At 48.1% G+C, this 25,221-nt stretch overlaps 1 protein-coding gene across 7 annotated transcripts in view; it reads left to right on the top strand.

Moving 5' to 3' along the window:
• Nucleotides 1-25,221, top strand: part of UBASH3B (ubiquitin associated and SH3 domain containing B) — a 129,956-nt gene that overhangs the window by 92,345 nt on the left and 12,390 nt on the right. For 4 of the 7 annotated variants that reach the window (XM_036992815.2, XM_036992809.2, XM_036992813.2 and 1 more), the window contains 10 exons: nt 2,818-2,871; nt 3,540-3,726; nt 4,997-5,195; nt 8,369-8,538; nt 12,674-12,882; nt 16,329-16,461; nt 17,674-17,794; nt 18,369-18,491; nt 20,367-20,459; nt 21,708-21,852. In XM_036992815.2, coding sequence (XP_036848710.1) covers nt 3,724-3,726; nt 4,997-5,195; nt 8,369-8,538; nt 12,674-12,882; nt 16,329-16,461; nt 17,674-17,794; nt 18,369-18,491; nt 20,367-20,459; nt 21,708-21,852 — 1,196 coding nt within the window. In that variant the 5' untranslated portion in view covers nt 2,818-2,871; nt 3,540-3,723. Of the gene's footprint in view, nt 1-2,817; nt 2,876-3,539; nt 3,727-4,996; nt 5,196-8,368; nt 8,539-12,673; nt 12,883-16,328; nt 16,462-17,673; nt 17,795-18,368; nt 18,492-20,366; nt 20,460-21,707; nt 21,853-25,221 lie in introns of all 7 variants that reach the window. The other 3 variants (XM_036992816.2, XM_036992812.2, XM_036992811.2) reach the window with 2 other exon arrangements.

The raw sequence follows: 25,221 nt of genomic DNA, 5'->3' as shown, positions 1-25,221 counted from the left end.
TCTCCCTTTATCTTGCGGGAGGCGTCCAGCAGCCTCTGCCAACCCCTGAGTCACGCTGAGGGTGGCAGCTGTTCAGGCCGAGTCTGGCGTTTGGGGTCCACCCCGCAGCCCCCACCATCCCTGGCATTGGCCCCACCGATGGACTGAGGAGGTGGGGAGCTCTATGGCAACGGTCCTTCTCCCGCGGGGCAGAGCGGGGACACGTGTTCCCCCACTGCCCGTGAGCAGTCTGTTCTGTGGGCAGCGTTCTGGGAACAAACTCAAGCCAAACTGTCGCCAGCCTTGTGGTGGGTGAAGGAGCAGCAGAGCTCTGCCTGGGCTCCTGACCCTGGAGAAGCAGGGACCTCACTCCGCCTGTGTCCCCCTGCCTAGAGAATGGCACCCCTGCTTCAGAGCCAGAATGATTTTTCTAGAAAGTTTCAAACAAACTTCTATGGCCCTTGACTGCCAAGAAGTTCTCTCTGGTATCTATCTTGAGCTCTTTGTGCTGTAGCCAAAGCTTTTTTTTTTTTCACTTGGGCTGACCCTGTCTGGAGAAGGTAATCAGATACAATACCCTTCCCTAAAATCGAAGATTTCTCAAACACTTCTCTGAAAAGAAAATTTGGGTTTCCTTAACCCTTCACCACAGCCTTATCACCCATACCTTATGGCATCTTTCTCAGTTGTATCTTTGAACCCTCTCCAAAACTTGTCCTATGAGTTATGGGGATTGTAACTTAATTAGATCTTGTCTTTCCAGAGGATACTCCTAGTGCGCAAGGAAAAATAAATTAAGTTTCAGTCAGATCTATTTCATTGGGGGAAGGGCCTAGAAAAAGAAATTGAGTCCTTCATATAAAAAGCACATTGTACCACAAATGAGTTCCTTTTTCCAATTGTTTTTGAAACAATGGGTCCTTTTTTGGTGAACTTAATCCCTGAGAGAGTCTAACCTCTAAAGATGATGATTTGCGTTCTTTTGTGAGTATGTGGCTTCTGGATCTGAAAAGAGCAAGATGTGTGGTCCGTGCCTGTCTAGTAGGTGGTTAAGGAAACACGATGACAACTTGGCAGCAACTGAGCACCTTTCCAGGCGTGGGAATGGGCGTGTGTGTGTGTGTGAGTGTGGTAGGGGTGGGGGTGGGAGTAAGGATCCTCTATTTCCAGCCTTTTCTGCACCAGCTTCTGTTCTAAGGGGTCTGTCTTGCTTCTCTGTGACTTCATCTCACTGTAAGTAGGCTTGTCTTCTGTGGCGCTGTTTTGCTTCTCTGTGCACATTCTTTGTCCTGATCATTTGGTATTTGTGCTCGGATTTTCACGGGGGAAGAGGGAGGTAATAAGTCGACTCTCCACTCAGCATTCACTCGGCCACCACCTCAGCCAGGCTGCTTTACTTCCTTCACCTGAGTTCCCCTTGGTGTACTGTGATGAACTTGGGCTCGTAGCTGACCTCTAAGGGCCATTCCCATCTGGCTCTCTGTGATTCTCACAGCATCAGCTGTCCTAACTGCTCCACAGCAGGAAAAGGGTGCTTGGAAAGAATGTCGATTTAAAATAGAATTCCTTCCCCACAGCCTTCTCTCGCAAGGACCCTGAATCAGCATCATGTAAAGGGACATGAATGATCTTTTACTGATCGCCTCCTGTGTGGCAGAAACTGTTCAAGGCTCTGTGACACCCTCACTATGGAGTAGATGAACCAGGTGTCTCCCCCCCCCACCCCCAACACCCAGCGAGCTACCCTGACCCAGAGGAGTCGTATTCCTCAGGTCTCACCTGAAATGTCCGTTCCTCAGCTCAGTGTAGGTCCCCATCCTGTTCTCACGGTACCCTGTGCTTTCCCTTCACTGCACTTACCACCAATGCACCTAAATAATTATCTGCACAATCAATGTTTTCATGCCTGCTCGACTGAAAACTCCATGAGGGCAGGGACCATGTAAGTTGTTTTTCACCATATTTCCAGGACCTAGTGCAGTGCTGACAAAATAATAGCAGTTCAGTAAGTACTTGCTGAGTAAACATTAGTGTGTATGCGTGGATGGATGGATGGATGGATGGATGGATGGATGGATGGATGGATGGATGGATGGATGGATAGCAAAGCTGGATACAAACCCAGAGCTGTCTGGCTCTTGGAGATGCTTCCGAAATTTCCGAAGCTCTCCACTTACATGCGTGTGCACAGGCCTCACTCCTGTAACGGTTCTGTGATGCTGTCCACCTTTCCTAGGGCTCTGGGTTATGTCTCCAGCAGTGGAGGTGGCGGTGGCACTGCTCTGACCATACTCTTCCAACTCAGCGCTACGAGTCCCCACAGGTGTCAGTAAAATAGGTGGAGATGATCTAGCCTGAGGCTGGTGCGCGTGGTTGGAGGTGGGTGGGAGGAGGCACTGAACAGAACAGAACCAAACGTCACTGTGGGCCTTTCCTTCTAACACACTTTGTCAAGGGGTCGCAAATACAAAAACGCTCTGTAGGGGATCTAGGTCAGTACGAATGGGTGGGTGAAAAGAAAGGAGGGAAATCAAGACATGGCAACCTCTAGGGACGCAAAATAAAATTCTAATGTGGAAACTGCTAAAAATAGACTGCATGGACTGGGCAGGCTGCATGCCAAACCCGGTGCTAATTACATGGAAATTAATCACAAGTCCTAACTTCCATCTGCCTTGCTGGGACCCTTGGGGGGAAATCCTGTTGCAGGCGTCTCCCCCACGCCACCAAGGAGGCTTTGATGTCGCCTCCTTCACACTCAGCTCTTAGCCACTGCAGTGGGAAAAGCTGATAGGAGGCTAAAAATACTAACAATAGAAATTTGATTTCTTCTTCCAGACAAAAAGCCTTGGCATCCACGGGAGGAAGAAGTGTTCAGGCAGCATGTGACTGGTTGGTATGAAATAAATACATGGAGAAAGGAGCATATAATTAACTTGGAGTGTATGTGGATAGTGCAGCCTTTCTGTAAGGAACCCTACCCATGGGGAGATGAGCCCAAAGCCCTTGTGACTGGCCTGTTTATCAAGCCAGTTGCGTCCTCTGCCCGGGGCCCCAGGCTGTGCTTCTTAAAGCCAGTTCAGGAAATTCAGAGCATTTCCCAGACAGGCCCTATCACAAAATCGTCGCCTTCTATCACTTAAAGGTACACTTAGGTGTGTGCACGTGGGGTCGTCTGTGTAGGAAAGTACCCTGCTTACCTCGCAGCTGGTCCCTTCCCCAAGCCTCACCCCACCAGGTAACCCTCCTTCCTGAAGCTCCCTGGAGAGCAGCTCTAGGATTTTTTAGGGAGTTGTGCCATGTGGAAGCAACATGACAGGCAGAAGAGAAGTGGAGTGCATGTGACACTTGGTTATGAAGTGTGAGTTTCGAGGGGTAGGTTTCTAAAGCAGGAAAGGGAACGCCCCCTCCCTTGCAGGGCAGAGTATGGAGCATATTGGGGGCAGGGGGAACCTCTCTCTCTCTCTCTCTCTCTCTCTCTCTCTCTCTCTCTCTCTCTGTTCTTCCTTCCCTTCCACTGGTCTCAGGTGAGGCCTACTTGGTCCCCTTCTCTCCGGTAGGTTATTCTCCCATGTCGGTGACCCCTTCCTGGATGACCCTCTGCCTCGGGAGTACGTCCTCTACCTCCGACCCACCGGCCCCTTAGCACAGAAGCTCTCCGACTTCTGGCAACAGTCAAAGCAGATCTGCGGGAAGAACAAGGCGCACAATATCTTCCCCCACATTACCCTCTGCCAGTTCTTTATGGTGAGACGCAGCCCACACCCCACCCGGGCACCTGGCTGCCCACATCCCAGCCAGCCCCTTAATACCCAGGGGCCTCTGGGGCACTGGCAGAGAGTGTCCTGGGCTTCTTGAGTTGGATGGGCCTCCAGGGATCAGTGAGATCCATGGTCACTCGCCCCATCTCCTCTTTCTAACATCTGCTGAGGCCCAGGAGCACCCGGGTCTGGGGTGGCATCACAGTGACCACATACCCTGGGACCCTAGGGCCCAGGGACAGACAAATCCGGCTTTCCACCTTCCCAACAAGGCGAGAGTAGGAATTAGACAGCTGGGAACAAGTAATGGAGTCGGAACCCTGGGTCAGTGGCGTTAGCTTTATGGACACTGTCCCCAATTTTTGTCTCACTAGACCCTTCTGGATGGTGAGATATCTCGCACCTGCCCGGGGTACCTAGTCCATAATGCTAGCTCTCACAAGCCTACTTATGACTAAATTAAAATCCCCCTCACTATAATAAAGGTAAATACATTCCATCTATGTTAGCTGTGGGGACGATGAAGAACAAATGTATCCAGGTTGCTTTCAAAATGAGGCAAAATACTAGCACTTTAAGACAATACATCATTTTTCGTATTTTGGGGGGGGGTGGCTTTTTTTTCTTCCAGATTCTGTCTCTTGGGTAAAAATATGTCCCTAACACCTTCTCTACCATTCACCCTGAAAATTAATATGATTATCATTTCCTCTTAGTCACCCAGGATCTTTCTCAAAAGGCTTCGGAGGTGTAGAGACACTCATTCCTCCTCCCAGTGCTCTGAGGAGGGCAGGGGGAGGATGCCACAGCTCTCAGAGCCCCATTCTTCCCAGCTGTCAGGGGAGTGGAAGTGGATCTATTTTTGATTGTCTTAGAGGAACAGAAAAGGCACGGATGCTGCAAAATAGTAGAAAACACACGACGGTGTATCCGGATGCCGTACTCTCTCCTGGCATGTTCCCACAGTTGTCCTCCCTACGGGGCCAGTCCCTCTGCGTTCTGCCTGGGACCAGGGAGGCACATCAGAGCAGGGAGGGAGCGAAGAGGTCGTCCGTGGCGCTGGTTTCATTTCCCAGTTGGATAATCCACTCCCAGATAATTGGGAGTCTGCGGTTCTTCTCTTTCCCCACAGACAGACGATGGTTTAGCAACTGCATTGCCAGCCGCCCGCTCTAGGCAGAGGATGCCAAATTTAAGTAGCAGCAGATATCTGTCTCCCCTTGTCTCTGAAGGAGGCCTCTTGTTTTCCCCACCAGTGTGAGGACAGCAAGGTGGACGCGCTGGGGGAAGCCCTGCAGACCACCGTCAGTCGCTGGAAGTGCAAGTTCTCTGCTCCACTGCCCCTGGAGCTCTATACCTCCTCCAACTTCATCGGCCTCTTCGTGAAGGAAGACAGCGCAGAGGTCCTCAAGAAGTTTGCTGCGGACTTTGCTGCAGAGGCTGCATCCAAAACCGGTGAGCCCACATAGCTGCCAGGCCGGCCCTGGGTTTCTGTGATCAAAACAGTGGGAAGGGAAAGGATAGGGAATTGTGGCAGCGTGGGGTGGAGTCAGGAGGCGGAGGGTCCTGCAGGAATGGGCAGAATGTGACAAAGAATGCAGCCCTTTCCTGCAGTGCACACCTCTGTGTCCTTTTAAAAATACTTGAGTGGTATTCTGCTAGCCTTCCCAAGACAAAGTCCAAAACCTCCTCCCTAACGCTTGGAGGTGAAGGCCCACAAATGGCTGGTCCACGCTGAGCGTTAAGTATAGTCCTGCAGAGAACCATAGTCTCTTCCCAGTTCATCGTTAAGGTAACTTCCTTCCTTCTTCCCAACTTCCGTCCTGTGCAGGTGTTTATGTGGGCCTCACAGTTCACTTCATGAAGTCCCAGAACTTCGCTCAGGGCTAGCACAGCACAGCAAGTAGTGTGGAAACAGTATCACATAAGAAACCGCTGAGCTACACTGCCCTCAAACTTGCAGAAGAAGCTCACTAGGCCCTTAAGTCTCAAAAGTCTATCCAAACGTGTCCCTCTTTCAAGGTGTTTCCTGCTCTTTTCGAGGCAATCTCATAGTTCAAGCCAGCTGAGACTTCCCGTCAAAGGAATTCACTTAGATGGCTGCTCAGGATGTACGTTGACTTAGAGGCAGGATGCCCGGGGGGTCGGGACAAGAGGGAGAAGTTTGCAAAGTTTTGCTGTCTGACTATAGGTGCAGACAAGCTCACTTAGCCCAAGGAGAGCCTTGCCTGCAGTGACACAGACAGATGATGGGGGGGTAGGTTGGTGGGGTTGGGGGTCTCTGCTGGCTCCCTTAACAGTGAAATCCAGGCAGCAGGTATTTATTGGGAACCTACCATGTGTTTAGCTGCGAAGAATGCAACAGAGAATGCGAAGTGGTTTCTCCATGCCAGAGGCACAGTTGGGGTGGGGAACCTGGGTCAGGCCCTGCGTGCTGACAGCTCTGAGAAGAGAGACCGTCACCACCTAGGTGGCTAGGCCTTCACCAAAGATGAAGAAGAAAGGACATTTGCAGGGGGACCGTGCTGAGGAAATAAGGAAGGCCCTGCAGGGCATGCGGCAGGAGCAGGGGGTGCAGAGGCCAGCGCCAGGGCGTGAGCTGTGCAGACGCATGGAGTGTTGACGCAAACCTGGAGAAGGCCCCATGTTTCCAGGAGGGTCGGAGAGGGGAGACCTGAGTAAAGGCACACAGTTTGCCCCTTGGTGTCAGGACCTTTGGCCTGTTCCTCACCTGCCAGTGTTCCTTGCTGCTATCTTCACCCCCAACTCAGGCCCTTTTGCTCAGTGTTAATTACCAGAGAGCCCCAGGTAGAGCTCAGGAATCTATGAAGTACATGAAGAGGGCCTGGCATCCCTGAGCAGGGTTCACAGTGAGGTGTGCAGGCTCAGGGGAACTCCCGGCCCTGCAGATACCTGCCTCACTTTGGGAGCAAGACCTCCTTGGGCCTCCTCCCAGGTGCCCCTTCTTCCCCCGGAGCCCGCCCGTTGCTGCTTTCTGAGTTCTGTGGAACCTGCCCTTTCACAGGGGCTCAATATTTCAGAGAAGTGGCATAACAGAGAGGCAGATTATTTCCTGTTCCTATCCCTCTACCTCAGGGAAACAGCTCTTTTTGATCCCACAGCAGCTATTGTCAAAACCACGAGAACTCCCACAAGAACCAAAACTAAAGCTGTGGCCACAAACCCAGATCCTTCTCAGATGAGTACAGCAGGTCTCAGCCAGGACTGCGGTCACTCTCAGGGCGTGTACCGAGTGAGAGGCGGGCAGGCCCTTGCTTTCTTTCCTTGTAGGAAGCGGGGAGCCTGTTCTTCTCCAAGAATAGGGGTGCGCTCGGAGAACCCCCCTCTTCCCTGTGTCTCTCCCCGTGGCAGCCCCCTGGTGGTGACTTACAGAACAGGGCAGCCCTCCCTGTGTCACCTTGCAATCTAATATGGAAAGCCAGCCATCATGTTTGTCCGAGAACTTAGGCCTTGATATTCTAGAGTTTTGGGCAGACCCAGATTCCTTCAGCGAGTAGTTAATGTCACCCTCCATCCCAGGTGGTCCAAGGAGATACATTCATGTGTATCCATTCATTTAACAAGTCCTGAAGCCTGTAATGTGCTGGGCATTGGGGACACATCATGAAGATGACATAAAGCCCTTGCCCCGGGGGGCTCACACCACAGACACGCAGTGCAGTGAAACCACAGGGTCCAGCTCTGCATCTGCCCCTGTGTGATTTGAACTAGCCCCGTAATTCCTCAAAGTCCCTAAGTTCTCTCCAGTTGCATCTTCTTCAGGGATCTAGCCTGGACCCTAGATGAATGTCCCATGTTTAAAAACATACGAAAGAGGTAAGAGTCATGCCACAGTAGGTAGGTTGGTTTGGTTTCTTAGGGTGTCTTAGAACAACAGCTTGTGTACTTTAAGCCAGTGGTTCTCAACAGAGGCACTTTTGCCCCAGGGAACATTGGGCAATGTCTGAAGTCATTTCTGGTTGTTACAGCTTGTGGGGGTGGGGTGTGCCACAGATATCTAGTGGGTAGGGGCCAGGGATATGGCCAAAGGCCCTGTAATACTCAGGACAGCCCCCTAACAAAGACTTCTGGGATCCAAATGCTGTTGAGAAACCCAGTTTTAATCTTTGAAAATATTCCATCTTTTCCTCTGGTTTCTCCATCACAGCCACCCAGAAGCTAAAAGACTTGATTTCAAAACGAAGGCAAAAAGAGCTTTGGGAGTCACACAGTCACAAGATGTGCTCTTTATTTCTACGTAAATTCACCATCCCTTTAGGTCTCAGTTTCCTCATCCGCATGGTAGAGCTGGTGGTAATCAGCTGGAGCCAAGCCAAATGCCTCCCTCCCAGCTGATTCAGAGCCCCTACAGAAAAGCCAAATGTGTAGCTCTTAAACTGTGGGGTGAGTCAGGATCCATTACCCACCCGCACGCCCACTCCACCTGCTGCCCCACCGTACTCTGCTGCTGTGAAGAGAGATGCAGCTTCTGTCTGACCAAAGATCTCCCTCCTTTGTTATATGGGAAGCAGAATTAATGACGGCACCCTTCAGTGTTCTTCCTTAAGTCCCCACCACTGCTGTGATTACCACATTCCAATAACTGACTGTTTCCTTCCTTTTTCCAGAAGTACATGTGGAGCCTCATAAGAAGCAGCTGCATGTGACCCTGGCTTACCACTTCCAAGCCAGCCACTTACCCACCCTAGAGAAGCTGGCCCAGAATATCGATGTCAAACTTGGCTGCGACTGGGTGGCTACCATATTCTCTCGAGATATCCGATTCGCTAACCATGAGGTAACGTCTCCCTGTGGCTCCTGATGCTGGGAGCGGTGCCGGGGTGCGGTCAGAAACAGGAGCGCTCGCTGCTGGCTGCTGCGGGCTGATGGGTGCCGGAGCACAGCCATGAAGCGAGCACCAGGCTAGGAGTCCATTGGCCCACAATTTTCTGCAGGCTCTGCCCAACTCACTGGGAAGCTCTGAGCTTGCACCCTCCTCTGTGGTCCCAAGGGGCTCATCTGTGTAATAGCCCCATTGTTCTATCTGCCCTGCCGGCGGAATGATATAGAAATGCAATGGGAGAGCAGATAGAAAAGAAGGTTGGGAACATTTAAAATCATATAAATCCACAGGGTTAACAGAAAACATCACCCTGATGTGAGGTGAGGAGGAGAACACATAGTACAAAAGAGCCTTCAAACACATAATCAATAGATATTTGCTGAACTTGGTATGCAAGTGGCCATGACACTAGAATTTTAGAATGTGGTCTTGTCCTCAAGGACTTTGAATCCAGCAGGGGAGAACAGAACGAATGTTGGGAGTGTCTGCGTGCCCCGCCTGGGCAGCATACGTGGGACAGTTGTCCTTGTGCGGGCAGGAAGATTGGCGTGGCCTTAGCATCCCTCCCTTAAGGGAAATGATAGTGCTTCCCGGGACAAGCCTGTGCCATCCCTGAAGAGTAATAGTGCCCTTTTTTTTTCCTGAAGGAGAGGCTCACATGAAGGAGCTGGTCCAAACTAAACAGCAAGTTAGAACCAGAGCTAAAAGCCAGAACCCAGGGATTCTGACCAATAAAGATGGGCAGCCCATAAAAAAACCCCCACATAGTTTTGTCATCCAGTTTCACTACATTTATGAGACAATACTTATATTTGTTATTCAATACTTTAAGAGGAAAAGAATGATACTTTTCTTAGTTTATGCAGCCTTTTAAACATCTCTTTTAAGATGTGAGATACAGCCTCAGGGTCTAGACCAGGCAACCTCATCATTGTTTAGAAGTGGTAGGAAGAGCCGGCTCATGAACCGAAGGTCCGAGCTTGGTCATAGGGCCTGTGAGTGTCTGAGACGTGCAGTTTTATCTGCCTCTGCTCATGGGAATGTGGTGTCTTCCTTCCAACTCATTTGATTCAAGTTTCTGTAAGGACACAAGGAGACTGGGCTTGTTCTTGCTTAAGAATTCTGACATCTCCTAGAATTGCTTAGGATGAGCCCTGAATACAACAAGAGAGGTGGGGCTGTTTGGACTCCTTCTAAGGGCAAAGAAAAAAAGAAAGTCAAGGGTTGCATGCAGATGGGCTGGGAGAAGTCACCTTTCTCAGTGTAAGAAGGTGGCAATGGAATTTTACAAGGAATGTCTTCTAATCAACACTGCCCTCCAGTTAACTCGAAGGGTAATTGCTTTTCTGCCTGACCCACATTCTGCTCAATTGGCACTGAGGGAAAGAGGCAGCTAGCGCCCACGTGAATTATTTTCTAAAAATAACTTGGCCTCTTTTATCTCTTATTCTTAAGAGCTCATTTATGACTGTTCCTCTGGATAAAGCCCTCCCTCTGAGGTGCTTGGGCTTTACCTGAGCTCGTGTGTATGTGTAAACCTCTTCCTGCCTGCCTTCTTCTGCCCTAGGGTGCAGGGTTGATCGATCATTCCAGCAAGGCAACGGATGTCCCAAGAAGCAAGGTGGTTTAGGCAAGGACACTCAGCAAGTGGTGTTAGGAAAACTCAGATCTCACACCTCTGCTGTTTAGATTCTTGCTTCATTTGGACTTGCAAAAGCCTATTTGAACTGAGCTTGCCAAGCATCAGAAATCTAGAGGAAAGACAGTGTTCTACACGAAATGTAAATTTTGTAATCTGGCACCCATGGCTTCCATTCCTGGCTTCATTACCATAGCAGGTGCTAGGATCGCCTTTACAACTTCTGTAACTCCCCAGTCCTTCGTTTTCTCGTGTGTACAATAAGGATAATATTTTGCTGGGCTGTTGTGAGGACTAACTAAGAGGCCTGGAGAGGCCCTAACATGATACCCAGCACAGAGGGGGTGCACCAACTGTGCCCCAGCTATTACTGTTACTAAGAAGAAACAGAACAACAGAGAGCTCCCAGATGTGAGTCAGCTAACTTTGAGTTTAGTCCCCATGTAAGAAGGGAGGAAAACATTCTTGAGACAGACTCAAGAATTCTTACAAACAGATGTTAAATATAAAACAAAAGAGTAAATAAGTATAATGTAGTACAAAACAGGCATGTGTCCTCATATATTGCAAACACAAGCTGACTTTGTGCACGTGTTTTTGTGAGGGGGCAAAGGGCTGTGGGGACATGGGCACCAGTTATAATTTGACATTTCCTGCAATACCTTGGTTCCTTTATTATTTACTAAATAAGCCAAAGCTACCTATTTTTCAACTACTCTCTGCTCCAGACACACTGTCCCCAACATTCCTTGACCTTGGGTTGCCTGGAGAGAGAATGCTCACCCCCTAAGTGACGGGAGGAATGAGTTCCCTGAAGTCACCTGGAGTGTCTCAAAGGAAAGCGCTACAGGGCCGAGGGTGTTGTGAGCCAAGATAACATGCTGAGTAAGGAGCACCAGTTGGGACTTGTCTCCTATGACTCACTGACTCTCTCCACCCTCTTCCAGAATGTTCCTTTTGGTGGAGCATCACATACCTAGCTTAGAGATTTCTTGTGGGTATTTTTTTCTTTTTTCTTTAAGCTGTTTTAACAACCCAGCAGAAAACCTTCCTGGTTAGTTTGGAAAAGTGGCTTGAGTGCCAATATGGTGGAGCAACGGGGAAGGGTGAGGAGGTGACCACATGGGCAAAGATCTCAAGCGGAAGGACGCTGGAGTAAGAATTAGGGATGGAAATGGGTGCCCCGAAGAAAGGGGAGTCGGAAATCCAGCAGGACAGTTGAGTTCTAGGCATTATCGCATTCCTTCTCTAAGAAAGACCACATTTCTACTGGCTCCTTTCATTAGAAAGTTCCAGAAGGAAATTCTTCCTTTATAACATGTTCTGATAATCTATCACCTGGACACCGGTGAGCTGACTTTTACAAAGTCCAGGGGTCAGATCGGCTAGAAAAGAAATGAGGGGTTATGGTTCAATAGAAATAATTATGCCCCTTCTGGTACCAGGCTATGTCCTGAAAAGCTTTCTTAGACTGTCTCATTTAACCTGGATAGTCCCTGTATTAATTGACAAATGAGAAAACTGGAGCCAAATGAGGTTAAAAATCTGAAAGTTTTTTACTGTCATTAGTGACCTTGAGGCTGCACGAAGAGCTGTTAAAGCATCTCCATCTTTGTGTCCCTCATGAGCCAAATAGGATGGGAAATATTTCCCTTATTATTGAGGTCTCTTGCTGTTAATTTAAAAAAATTAGTAAAATCAATATTTTCCAAAGTATCTTCTTGCCTTTGTCTATGACGTTTACATACCAGGAAAGGAGAGAGAAATGGAGTAAATCAGCTAAAAGGCACAGCCTATCATTGGCTCTGGGGGATCTGCCGAGCGCAGAGCAGGAACATGTGGTCTCCAACTGTTTGGTGAGGAAAGCTGCTTACACAGTCACACACACGGATGGCTAGGAAAGATATTTTTCTTTCAAGGTCTTCAAAACGTAGGTTTAAAGAAAGTTCCTTGAAGGCAGGTCTATGTATGTCTTACTTAAGTAGCCGAGTTGCACAGAAAGGGACATAGTTCATTCCCAACGCTTCCTAGAGGAGTCTCTCCATGTGGCCCATCTGGAACCTCCATGAGCTGAGTTTCAAGGAGCGGCAGATGGAGGAAGGACGCCTGGTCCAACCACATTTACCTAGTTCAGTGGAGGGACTACGGGCTTCCAGATGAATTTCTAAAGAACCGTATTTGAACCCTGATGGGAAGCAAAGACATGCCTGAAGGAAAGTCTGGAACCATATCCAGTAGCACCAGCCATGCACTCACAACACCCTGAAAAAAGAAGAAGTGTTTTCTGATCTGAGTCCAGATCTACTGAGAGCCTGCAGACCCCACCCAGTGCGCCCTTAAATGTCGGCATCTGGCCACATGCACCGTTGAAGCAGAAGGTACAGAGGTGAGCCGAGACACTCAAGAAGGGGCCAGCTGTGGGCCTCACTCAACCCTCTCTTCCTGTTCCAGACGTTACAGGTGATCTACCCCTACACCCCACAGAATGACGACGAGCTGGAGCTGGTGCCTGGGGACTTCATCTTCATGTCTCCGATGGAGCAGACCAGCGCCAGCGAGGGCTGGATCTACGGCACGTCCTTGACCACCGGTTGTTCGGGGCTCCTGCCTGAGAACTATATCACCAAGGCTGACGAATGCAGCACCTGGATATTTCATGGGTAGGCAGACTCCAAGTTCATTGTCTGCTGCTTTTTGAAAAGCACTGCAGACTTAAAGGAGGTGGCGGGGAAATGGGCTTCATCCTGGACACACAGGGCAGCAGTCATGGTAAATGATGTCTGTGGGGAAGAAAGCTCTACTGGTTCCAGACTTTGGGGAAAAGGCTGACGTAGGGCATGAGAAGAATGAGAGATGTCTCACTCTGCCTCTCTCTGCCCGCCCCGTCCGATGTAATGATGTATCTGAGTGTCTGACTGGAGACTAAATGGAGGCTGCTCGGGGGCCCATCTCTTCTGGCTGAAGTGTGAGTCATTCTAGTGGTAAATCTTTACTGATTCTGGACTTCTGTCCACTTTATCTCAGTCATTGCTCAGAGCAGCCTGGGCAAATTCCCACTATGCCAGTCAGACCAGTAGAGAGAGGACGAGGGCCAGGAGACCTGACTGCCCCTCCTTGCTAGGTGACCCTGAGCAAGGGCTCAGACCTGGTACATGAAGACCACATGACAGAGGCTGCATCTAAGGAAATGGGCATCCGCCAGAACCTTCAAAAGGCATGTGTGGTTCCCCAGTCTTCTCTAGAGTGACAACTTCCCATCTGTCCTTCACTACTATTCTGTCCCCAAATCAAACTTGTCCCATGTTCAGAGTGGCCTGTGTTGTACCGCCAGCTTTGTCCTGATAGATAAAATGGGAACAGAGGGCACCTTCTCTTTCTCAGTCTGAGAAGTTCAAAGCCAGCCCTTCCCTGGCGCACTCAGGCACCTCGCCAGCGTGTGCCTGCTGGGTTGTTTTCCTCCCTCTTGTTCTTGCCATGTGCCAACGTGGCTGAGAGCCGGAAGCGCTGAGCACCAGCTGCATGGTGTCTGACATTGTTATTATCATCATAAAAAAGAATCAGAGAGGGGCAGTTTCAGTGAGCGTTCTGCCTGGAGGGGGAACACAAAGGAAGGGCCCTCTCCTGGTCCCCGGCAGGCAGAGAAACCACAGACCCCAAAATGAGACAGTACATCTTCTCCCACAGTCACCCCCTACCCAGCAACTCCCCGCTCTTCCTTCCAGCCCACCCCCCAGCCCATGAACATCCAGCATTTTGTGGCGCAGATTGGAAGGTCAGAGCTTTCTCCTGTTCCCCAAACATTTGCTTTTTCAGAAACATTTCTGAACATCAAAGTAAATACATTGGGTTCCGAAGTCACCATTTTACCTCTATAAAAACAAGTGAAGCATAATATACCTGAATAAACAGAAGGAAAAGATTGTCTGACCATGTACAGATCCCAGGTCACTTTCTTAAAAATAGGGCTACATGGGGGAGAAGAGTGTCGGTGATTTGGTCCGGGGACAATGGGAGGGCTGTCTGCTTTTTCCCTGGGAACCAGGTCTGAAATAAAACTCTCAGCTTCCATGGCCAGCCTGCTGAGAGTCTCAAACAACCTGGCTAATTTGATGGGAAGTTATGGAGTAGGGACTTGGGGTCAGTGACCCTGCACACCCCTTCCTACTCTGACCTTCCCAGTTCTGAGTCCCTGCTAAGGAAGTATTTTCCTTCCATCCTTATTAGGGCATCTTGCTTGGTTCTGAGTATTCCTAGATAAATTTGTCAACTGGTGAAGCTCTACTGTGTCCTCTGAATTAGGGTGAGTTGCCCAGATCTTCTGGGCTTACCCACGGGCCTGATGTGTCCCATGGATGTGCCAGCCTCTCCCTGGTGCTTGACAAGCTGCTCAGGGTATTAGGCTCAGCTTCCTCTCTCTCCTGCTCTCGACATAATGCTTCTGACTATTGTCTTTCTAGAACTGACAGACCCGAACTGTCTCCGAGTGAGTCAGAGCCTTTGATTACAATAACAGTTCAGGAGAGAAGGAGGTTGGCATTCTCCTTGCCAGCTGAGCTACAGGAGAGGGGAAAGGGATCTGTCAGTGTCCTCAGAGCTATAATAAATTAAAGGACATGTACCAGCAAGATGTCAGGACGATTTCCTATATCCAGACATTTCAGGCAATGAAGCTTTGATGAATCCGACAGTGAAACTGAATGTTCTTTCACTGGGCGACATTTGGGAGGGTCTCAGTTTGAAATAAAGGAGAACAGCCCACCTGGTAGACTGTGTGAATGGCACACGATTTCCTTGGGTTTTACTGTAACAGGTCTCATTTGGCCACACGCCACCCATACTGATGCAGCTTTTGTTAAACTGCAGGTCCCTGGGCTCCACCCAGACCTGCTGAACCATATTCTGAGGAGTGGGGCCCAGGTGCGTGCATTTTTTAAAGCTCCACTGGTGATTCTGAGCTTTGTGTGCATGGACTGAGACGTCACTTTCTCAGGGGCTGAGGCCGAACTTTGTGCCATTTTATACCATGTGTGGAAGTAGGAGGAGTCTATTTACAGTCAGAAAAGGGACACTTCACAGAATGAAAAGGATGCTAAGGTTATTCAAATCATGTAGTCTTTTGAAAAATTACTTTACCAACAACCAGTTGGCTTTATTACATTGATGAATCTTAAAAGTTCTTCTCAAAAATAAAATTCTAAGAATAATACTGTGTTAACAATAAATAATCCTGAACAGATGTTGAATGGAACAGATTGCTGGGTCAGCGGGTACCAACCAGGACCGTGCTGGGCAACCTGGGACATGTGGCTACCCTAACTGCAAAGAAGTGAAAAATCGAACACTTAGATGCTCCCTTTTGACCCTGCCCAGTAATGCAGAAGGACACGTTTATTGGATTTACCTGACACCCATATTTAAATTACAATGTTTGTTGGATAAAGGTTTTTGGAGGCCTTACTACTCGGTATATTTAAAGACTGCATGACTTGCTGTCTCCTTTTGAGCAAGAGCTTTGGGGCTTCTGGAAATGAAAGTTCTTGGCTCACAGCACTACACGACTCCTGAGAATGGCCTCCTCTCAAATAGTTCTGCATTTTGTTATCTTGTTGTAGATATAATTGAGATGGGGAGAGGGATTGGGAGACTGAAGAAAGTAGAATAGGGCATAAGGGCCATAAGGTTTCCTTGACCATCAGGAACCATATGCAAAGTGGTGGCGATCCTAAAAATTCCTCCTTTTCATTTGTTTATTCAGATGGAAATCACTATGGAAAAATATTTAAGGCAACAGGAATTGTTTCTATTGAACCAGAAAAATAGCTGGAAACAACAGTGCAAAATGGGTACCTCCTTATTCTTTAACATGGGCTTTTTTGTGCCAGCCATGCCCGTGGCATTCTACTAAGAATAAAACCACGGGCCCCGTCCCTGCTTCGAGGGACAAGCACATCTGTTCCAAGTATAGAAGTGCATATACCTCCAATTTTATTAACTGTACGACTACCCAGGGAGGGTTCCTGCTAATCCCCACACTCCTGTTGAGCCCAAGGATGAAGTGCTTGATGACCCCTGGCCAAAGCAGTCATCTCCTTCTCTTCCTCTGCAGTTCTTACTCGATCTTAAATACAGCAGCTTCCAGCGCGCTCTCATTCGGTGATGGCGTGATGGAGAGGCGGCAGTATGAGGACCAGGGTCTGGGGGAGACGACACCCCTGACTATCATATGCCAGCCCACGCAGGTAAGGCTGACCGTCACTCACATCCTCAACTCCGGGTTCACCGGGCACCTATTACTAAGTATGAGGTCTTGCTCTTGGGGAGAAAGGGCACAGGGTTATAAAAGATATATAAATATTCAAGGCGAGGAAGAGTCAGATGGTGCTCCTGACAGTCATGACCAGCATTTGCGTCTATCCTGCTAAGGAATCTGTTCTGCAGAGAGGAGGATGTGCTAGCTGAAGAGCAGTGATGGTCACTGCTTCATAGGCTGTTAGGAAGAGTAAAGGAAATAGTAAGAATGAAGCTCTTCACACAGCACCTGGCACACAGTGAGTGCTCAGTGTATGCCAGAAAGTTCGCAGAATGGAGGAGTGATTAGAGTCGTTTTGAACAGTTTAGGCAGAGACAAGTTGAACATTCAAGCATGTTGAGGATCAAGGGACTAGACTACACTGGCTGGGGCCCAGGGCTTGATTTAGGAAATGGAGAAGTGCAAGATCCCGCCCCCATCCCACGTGTGAACCTTGTCAGGGCACCAGGAAGCAATTGTGACATGCTGGCCAATATGAAGCTGGCAACTCTAAGAAAACTAGAAATAGCTGACTCTATGAGAAAGAAGGAATATAGAAACATCTAGAAGGTGTCAGCCAGCAGTTGCAGAAACCAAAGCCACTTGAGCACACCTTTGACTAGACCTGCTTATTTCATCACCCAGAGGCAGCAGTTGTCCTCTGTGGATCATTGATGGGGACACCCACATGCATGCGGTCAGGCAGAGCCTCGAGTGTGATCACAATAGGCAAAGCAGGACTTCATTCCTGAAAGGGACCCTCTGACCAGGCAGTCCCATTGCCACACATTAGAGACAGGGCAGGCATAATAATAGAAGGCCTCAGTCCCTGAAGAAGTTGATGAAGCGTCCCTGTCGGAGAAGCTGTCCCACCCGGTGGTTGTCTGTACGTGCTGGCTGGTTTCACCTCTGAGCTGTAACTCAGATGGCCTTCATGTGTTAGTAATGACCAAATGCCACTCCTACGGAGAGCCACAGCAGCCCCAAGGACAGTACCACCTTCATAACCCTTATTATTTTACAAAACTCTGCATTCCTCACATCTGAGCCTTGGAAGAACTTGTGAGGTCTGCAGGATGAGTCCTAACTACCCTCATTTTATAGGAACGCCAGCTTTACTTTCTCACATGCTGCCCCACTAATAGCCTTTCTTTCGCCGCAGCCTCTGAGGGTCAACAACCAGCTCGGTCCTCAAAAGAGATGCCTTTTTGTGTGTCGGCACGGGGAGAGGATGGATGTTGTGTTTGGCAAGTACTGGCTCTCCCAGTGCTTCGATGCCAAAGGTGAGCATTGGCATACCTACCGTGGCCTCCAGGGGGCACAGTCAAGCTGCGTTTATCTAGATGGTGTCATTTATGCCTCAGGAAATGCCTGTAACCTGTTACCTCCAAAGCCCTTCCTGATTGTCTTGAGTGTGACTCCATTTGAGTATGGACCAAATAAGGCAAACATCTTGTCCACAGGCACATGGCAAAGTCAGAGGCAGAGATGGGCATCGCGTTTCCACAGCGGGAGTTCCCTCCATTAAACCAGCCTGGCTCATTTGGTTCCATTTCCGTTTGAGTGGCTTGCTTCAGATAGGGAGGCTTTGCATATGAGAGAACCCTACCTCTTTAGAATGTCTGGTTGGAATTTCACTTAAAAACTATCTCGTAGCTTCTGTCAGCTGAATGGAGAAGTAGATTCTAAGACATCCTATCAAAGCAAAAGCCTGAGCCTCAATATTTCTTTTCTAGAGAGCTCAATTCATTCTCTTTGGTGGAAAAGGAATAGAGAGTAGAGAGGCTGTCAGGCTTAGCAACAGGAGTCCTACAGAAACAAGAATCTCACGTAGCCTTTGTCTGACTTGCCTTCCAGGCCGCTACATACGCACCAACCTGAACATGCCTCACAGCTTACCTCAGCGGAGTGGTAGTTTCCGGGATTATGAGAAAGACGCGCCGATCACCGTGTTTGGATGTATGCAAGCAAGACTAGTGGGTGAGTGATCACCCCGCCTTTCCTGGCTACTTCTTCAAAAGACTGGTCCAGTGAGTATGCCAGGACACTTCCTAAAGGTTTCTGTAACTTTCCTGCAAGGAGTATACTTCCTCAAAAGGGATGAATTACATAACCATTTACATTTAGGACTCTATGCTTGGCACTGGGTTGGTTTACCAGCATGAACAAGGTTTACCAGCATGACTGAGGTGCAGATGGTCCAGAGATGGGACAAGGTCACGGCTGGTGTGGCAGACAGGTCAGCGCCTGCACAAGGCTGAGGAGGAGGGAACCTTGGAGTGGCTGAATGCACTTTTGACCCTTTTGTTAACCAGACCAAACAAGCTTAGGTCCATTTGTCAGGCACACAGTGTCATGAGTCAGCAAAGCCAAACACTGACATCAGGATGTAGTGAAAGAAAGAGGGCATTTATTGCAAGGAGAGGGGGCGCCATGTAAGAGAACAGGCAGCTAATGCTTAAGGCCCCAGACTCTCAGTGGGTTAGAAGTAAGGGTTTTTAAAGGCAAAATTATGGGAAAAGTTTCGCTGGGTGCATGATCAGCTCATGCCCATTCTTTTGATTGGTCAGGTGATGGGATTATTTCAGGAATTTTAGTCCTCAGTCTTCTGGCTCCACCCAGTCTGGGCTGCTTATTGTCAGGAGGTGACTCATCTGGTGGGGGTCTACGTTCTTGTAAAACATCTCAAGGATGCATGTGTCAAGCAAGAGCTTATCTATAGCCTTGAGGAGGAACTTAGAATCCTGAATCTGTATACCTGAGTTTGTAAACTCCCATTTCCTCTCATCTCTAGTTATTCAGTCTGATTCCCATATTCTGGGTCCCACTTGAGGGATTCAGGCTTCTCTTTGTCCATGAGATGTCTGAGGGGCTTCATCAGAGGGAGCCATCTGTGCGGTCACCCTCTGAAGATGCTCAGTTCTTTGGAGGTCTGTTCCACATCTGCCGTGCAGAGACGGCAGCCTCATCTCGTTCAGTTGTTTAACACATACTGATTGATCACTTACTTCGTACAAGGTACTGGGCTAAGCATTGGGAATCCAAACATGAGTCCCCACCCTCAGGGAAACAAACGTGTAAGCGGATCAGTATCATAAATACGGCATACTCAGTAACAACTATGCACAGAGCATTACAGGAGCTCAGAAAAAGACACACAGGAGGAGAGAGGTCAGCTGAGACCCAAAGGGAAGTCAGCGGGGAAAGGAAGGAGCAGGCAGTGGGAAGGCCATTCCCACTAGAAAGAACAACATAGAATCCCAGACATGAGAAAGGGCACTAGAGTACTGTGGCAGCCAGTGGTCCCTGCTTCTGGAGCACAGGTTGTGGGCAGGGGCTCGTGAGATGGATAAAGACAAGTTCATGGAAGACCTTGCCCACCGCACTGAAGTGTTTGCACTTTGTCCAGTACAGGTAAGAAGTGGATGCCAGGAGGAAAGCATTGAAGAATCGGGTGTTGGAATTTAGCTCTGGCGTCCAAGAAGATAACACTGAGATTTTGTTTAGCACAAGAGAAAATTAAAACAGGTCTAATTTTGAAAATGTAACACCTCTCCCCTTTATCACAGCAGCAACATGGGGCATTTTGTTTCCAGATCTCTCCCAGATGGATGTTTTAATGCATGCTTGCACCAGAGAGTAGGAAAGAGAAAGATAAGGGGTCTTTCATTTCGCCTCCTTCCTAGAAACACTGAGCAGGGGATTTATTGGCAACAGGGCGCAAGCTGCTGGCTCTCTGTGAGCCCAACCGGGAAGGAGTGGTTCACGGGGTCGGCTTGGCATCTTGTCCCATAGCGGGTCCAGCTGGGACTGAGCGCATCCATCAGATCCATTCTTTGTTGGTTTTCTTTGCAGGTGAAGCCTTATTAGAGAGCAACACCATTATTGATCATGTCTACTGCTCCCCATCCCTGCGCTGTGTTCAGACTGCCTACAACATCTTGAAAGGTAAGATTTGAAAAAGTCAACTCTTCGACGCCTCTGTCTCTCCAGCAGCCCTACACCTAAATTATTCTAGACTCATGGGACATTAGCCAGTGGAAAGCTTCCAGTGTGGAATTTTTAGCAAGCATCCTTTCAGAAGATGTTGCAAAAAGTCTCAAAATCATATTCTGGCAGCATAAGCAGGACAAGAAGGAAGTATATGTGCAAATAATTTTTTTTCTTGAAAATGTAAAGCTCTCTCCGATGAATTTGTAGGCTTATAAAACAATGTTGTCTGGCAATAATTTACAGCCTACAGAGCATGATACTTTTTTCGTGTGCTGAAGCAGTGGAATGGTTTCCTCCCACTGTGCTGTCTGCCTCTTGTTTACAGCAGCAGTGGAGCTCCTAGGTGTGTGCAGATCTTAGTCATCCTTGTTTCTTTTGTTAATTGGAAGGACTTTCCAAAGCACGATTGCAATAAAGATACTCAACTTTCACCCTAATGTCTGTGGAAGACTGAGCTGCTGGGCTCTCCATTCTCATTTCCCTGGAGAGAAAACTAGAAAAAAAAAGAGGGTTGGACTGTTCACTTATACCAAACAAATGAATGAGGCAGAAAGAGCTGAGCCAGTAAAGAAGTGACACTGTTTCTGAGCCTTCTAGTTGTTAACCTTAAGTAAACGAGAATGGATAAGTTTATTATATGACATTCTGTATTAAATTTGCACAGAAACCTGGGCCAAAGGTAACATGAAGAGAGGTAACAGGGACAGCTCCTGCTCTGAGGGTAAGGACTTGTGCACAGGCACTTGTAAATGTTCAGCATTGGATATCCTGATAGAGAAAATGAGTCATTTTCATGACATTCAAATATCATGTAGGCTGTTGTAGAGCAGTGGATGCTAAGAGGATTTCTGCAGTTTCTTGGTATGGTAGTCTTGGAACTTACTTTAGAAAAGGGAACAGAGTAGTCACAGAACTGTGCAAATGATACGGGTAATGATGTGCTTTTCTTCCGTAAATCAGATACCATTTAAAGCCAGCCTACATCCTAGGGGTGTGGCCAGAGTATTAAACTAGAATGTTTGTAGCACACAAAAAGTAAAACCCTTGTCCAAACCCACAGGCTTCTGCCTCCTGGTAGCTATATACGTAGCTGGTAGGAAAGAGAAGACTTACCAGAATCTTTATAACAACGTGGCCTCTAACTTACTTATCCACTGACAATACAGTAGCATTCCTTTCCTGTTCATTTTATTTACTGCTAAGGTTTACAACAAGAAAATCACTTGAAGATCCGTGTGGAGCCTGGCTTATTTGAGTGGACAAAATGGGTTGCTGGAAACACACTACCTGCGTGGATACCCCCATCGGAGTTAGCGGCAGCCAGCCTGAGTGTGGATACAACCTACAGGTAACGTTCTGAAGCCGCTGTGTCCTGAGACCGGTGTGAAGTAGTTTCTACACTAGGCCAGGCTAATAAGGAGGTGAAGGACCAGACACAGTCCACAGGCAATTGTCCACATTGGTGGAAGCCAAGCTGTGATTTGAAAAACCGAAACTGGAGAAAGCCAGCATTCCCTGAGCATTCATGGGCACTGTATCTCCCCCTTCCACCCATACACTGGATCGTCCTGGCTTTATTCCTCCTGGTGAATAAAACCGCTTTGCATTCCAGGAGCAGGTACCAGCTGATGACGACAGAGTTCCAGAAGCTTGCTGGGCGAAAAGCAAAATGACAATGCCATACTTCAGATTGTCATTTTTAAATTCTCTTTATGTTCATTTATTTTTGCCATAACCCCAGAATGTAGGCGAGCCACTAATATGTAAGAGCCCCAGCAGCTTGCCTAAAGCTAGGCATTTCATGGCCACGCTCTTATTAACACCACTAATAACCAACCTTTATTGGTCATTTTCAGCACGTCAAGCACTGCTTGAGCTGCTTTACAGTCTTCTCATTCTCATTCCTCGTCCTTTTTCCATTTGACCAGATTTTGCATAAATTTAAAAAAGAGGTGTTTGTAGATTGCTCAGAGGAGAATAATACACAAGAAGATAATTAATATAACTATATTATTATTAGTTCTTAACTATCAGAAATCTACTCAGGAATTTATGAAAAAGCCCTTTGAGGAGGGATATTCCCAACCATTGCTGTGGGGAATTAAGCTCATATTTCTTAGGGCAGAAATTGGAACAAGCGATCAATATAAGCAGAAATGTCCTCCTCGTGATATCCCTTGACCTTTAATTTCAAATGCTTACCCAAACAATGAAGTGATGCAAGGTAGGGCAACCTATCTTTTCTTCCCATAGTCATTTACAGAGCAGGAAAAAAAGACCTTAGATAACCCCATGAATTAATTAATGTGTTACCTTTTCTTGCTTAAAGGAATTAGTATTCCTCAAAAATCAAGTCAGTCAGATCCTCTGCTAATATACTTCACATTTTGTCCTATCCTTTCTATGGCCACTGTTTCTCTATGCTGTTGGGGGAGGAACAGCAGTAGATCATTGTCCCCGTGCCAACAGCCATCATCCCTCGGGCCTGGAAAGAAGGTGGGGTGCTGTCAACCGTCAGCATCAGTGAAATGACCTTCCTCACTCACCGCCCGGCCCAGCGTGGGTCAGCTGTGCCTCCACTTCCCTCTTTGCTGGGGCCTGCATTGCTTCCCAAGCAGGTTTACAAAGGTCTCCCAGATCACTCTGAGCCTGTCGGCGCACACGCAGACACACAGCCCAGCAGTAGAACAAGGAGAAAGAAGAGTACCTGCAACCTGAGGGTCAGGACATAGTCCTTATGCCAGATTTTCTTTTATTCTAAAAAAAAATCGATTCAACCATTTCGTGTTCAGAAACTCAACAATAAAGCAAATGAGAAGCACAGCCCTTCAGTTAGACTCCCTCTGAATTTCCACCAAGTGGCGCCCAAATGATTGAAGAAACATGGTGATGGGCAGAGGTGCACGGACTGACAGCCGCGCATTGTAAGTCGGGCATTGTAAGTCAAGCAAGTGCCACTTAAAGATCCCCACCCCATGGAACAGGAGGGAGGCAGGACCATAAGGCAGAGTAAGGGAACACAACCAGGCTAGTAGCTAATATCCAAGTGTCCCCCTACCCAGGCAGCAAGGCCCAGCCTGCAGGCTGGGTGTGGGAAGCAGCCCAGGCTTAGGGAGCTAGACCAGAAGGAACAAAGCAGAAACAACAAAATATACAGTAGGGCTTCAGAGCAGGGGACTGCGGCACGGGGCACATCTGGAGTGTCAGAGGGGCACTGAAGCAGCCTTTGGTGTGGGGCTCAAAGCAGAAGCCTGCCCTACAGCCTGGACCAGAGCAGGGAGAACATTGCTACCGGAAGGCCCAGAGCCCTGGGTTCCGGGTCTGGTTGGTGGTTGGAGGCCCACCTGACTCTGAGGACAGTACATGGGTCCTGCAGGTGGGGTGCGGAAGTCTGGGCCCTGGCCCTCCCCTGTCAGAGCTAGCTCAAACACAAGAGCCATTTCTGGGTTCAACTTCAAGGCAAGAACCGACCAGGAGGAACTGGATCTCAGTATCTATCTGCTCTCCACTTACATAAATCTCATCTATTACGATGTGTTCTCACAACTGAAATGACTCCTTGGGCCATACAAAGAGGCCTTTTGTCAGTGTGTGGGGCTCCTGGGAGACCAGGTGATGTATGTGATAGTGAACCGGGATGAGAGGTGGGGCTGGGGAGAAGGAGTTGACTCCAGAACAAGAATGTTCCTAACAAGTGGTGAGTCATGCCCCTCCCTATCCCCGGGGTGTTGCAAGATTCAGAAGATTGTTTCCTAGGAGAAGTACAGCTTGCTGAGAGAATGTTATTTAGATGAGGGCAAATTTCCTTCAAATGGAGCAGCACCTTTCCTCTCTGGACAATAAACCTAAGTGCACAGAAGCATACCTTGGGGAGGACACTGTCAAAACCCATCCAAAGTGGGTGATAAGTTTACAGGGGCTGATCGCAGACCCAAGTTCAAATGCAGACCTTAAGAGCTGCTGATGGTGTGAGCTCAGGCAAGTCATCCGTAGCCTTTCTGAGTCTTGGTTTTGTCATCCATAAACTCAGGATTTGCAAAAGGGTTGCTAGGAGGGCTGTCTTCAAAGAATGCAAGGAGAGCACTTTGCACAGAGCCTGACACGTGGGAACCTCTCAGTAAATCTTTGATCAAGAAGCCATGTGAATTTACTTTGAGAACCTATTACCACCACTGTCTACCATGCACTAAATACCAACAATGAAAGAAAAATAAGAAAATAGAAAATATGACAAAAACAAGATAAACACAGTCATACACCAGATATTCTAAATAGTAAAGCGAGACAGAAGTAGGTAGAAGTAACTGAGATCAAAGTCATGCAGAGTCACCAGGATGGGAGGGTCCTGCTTTGATCATCCTCTTACATACCTTCGTACATTGCGTCATAATGATCATTTACATCAACAGTCTACTCACCCCAATCATACACTGAGACCTCCTCAAGCATAAAAATCAGGTTCCCTTCATCTGTATGTTCCCTGGACTTCTCCTAGGGCCAGGTGTATAATCTGTGTTCAAAATAAGAGGGAAAGAAAAGACTGGTGAAGATTTCGTAAGTGCACAAATCCAATAAACCTAACATGTGTTTTAAAAACCTATGTTTAAAATTCCCCGGCTCCCATTTTATGAGGCCAGAATTATCCTGATACCAAAGCTAGATAAAGACACCATAAGCAGAGAGAACTACAGACCAAGATTTCTGATTAACATAAATG

The sequence above is a fragment of the Manis javanica genome, chromosome 6 (genome assembly GCF_040802235.1).
Source record: "Manis javanica isolate MJ-LG chromosome 6, MJ_LKY, whole genome shotgun sequence".
NCBI classification, from domain to species: Eukaryota; Metazoa; Chordata; class Mammalia; order Pholidota; family Manidae; genus Manis; species Manis javanica.
The sequence above is the reverse complement of the archived record's forward strand: the minus strand, read 5'-3'. Positions and strand labels throughout refer to the sequence as shown.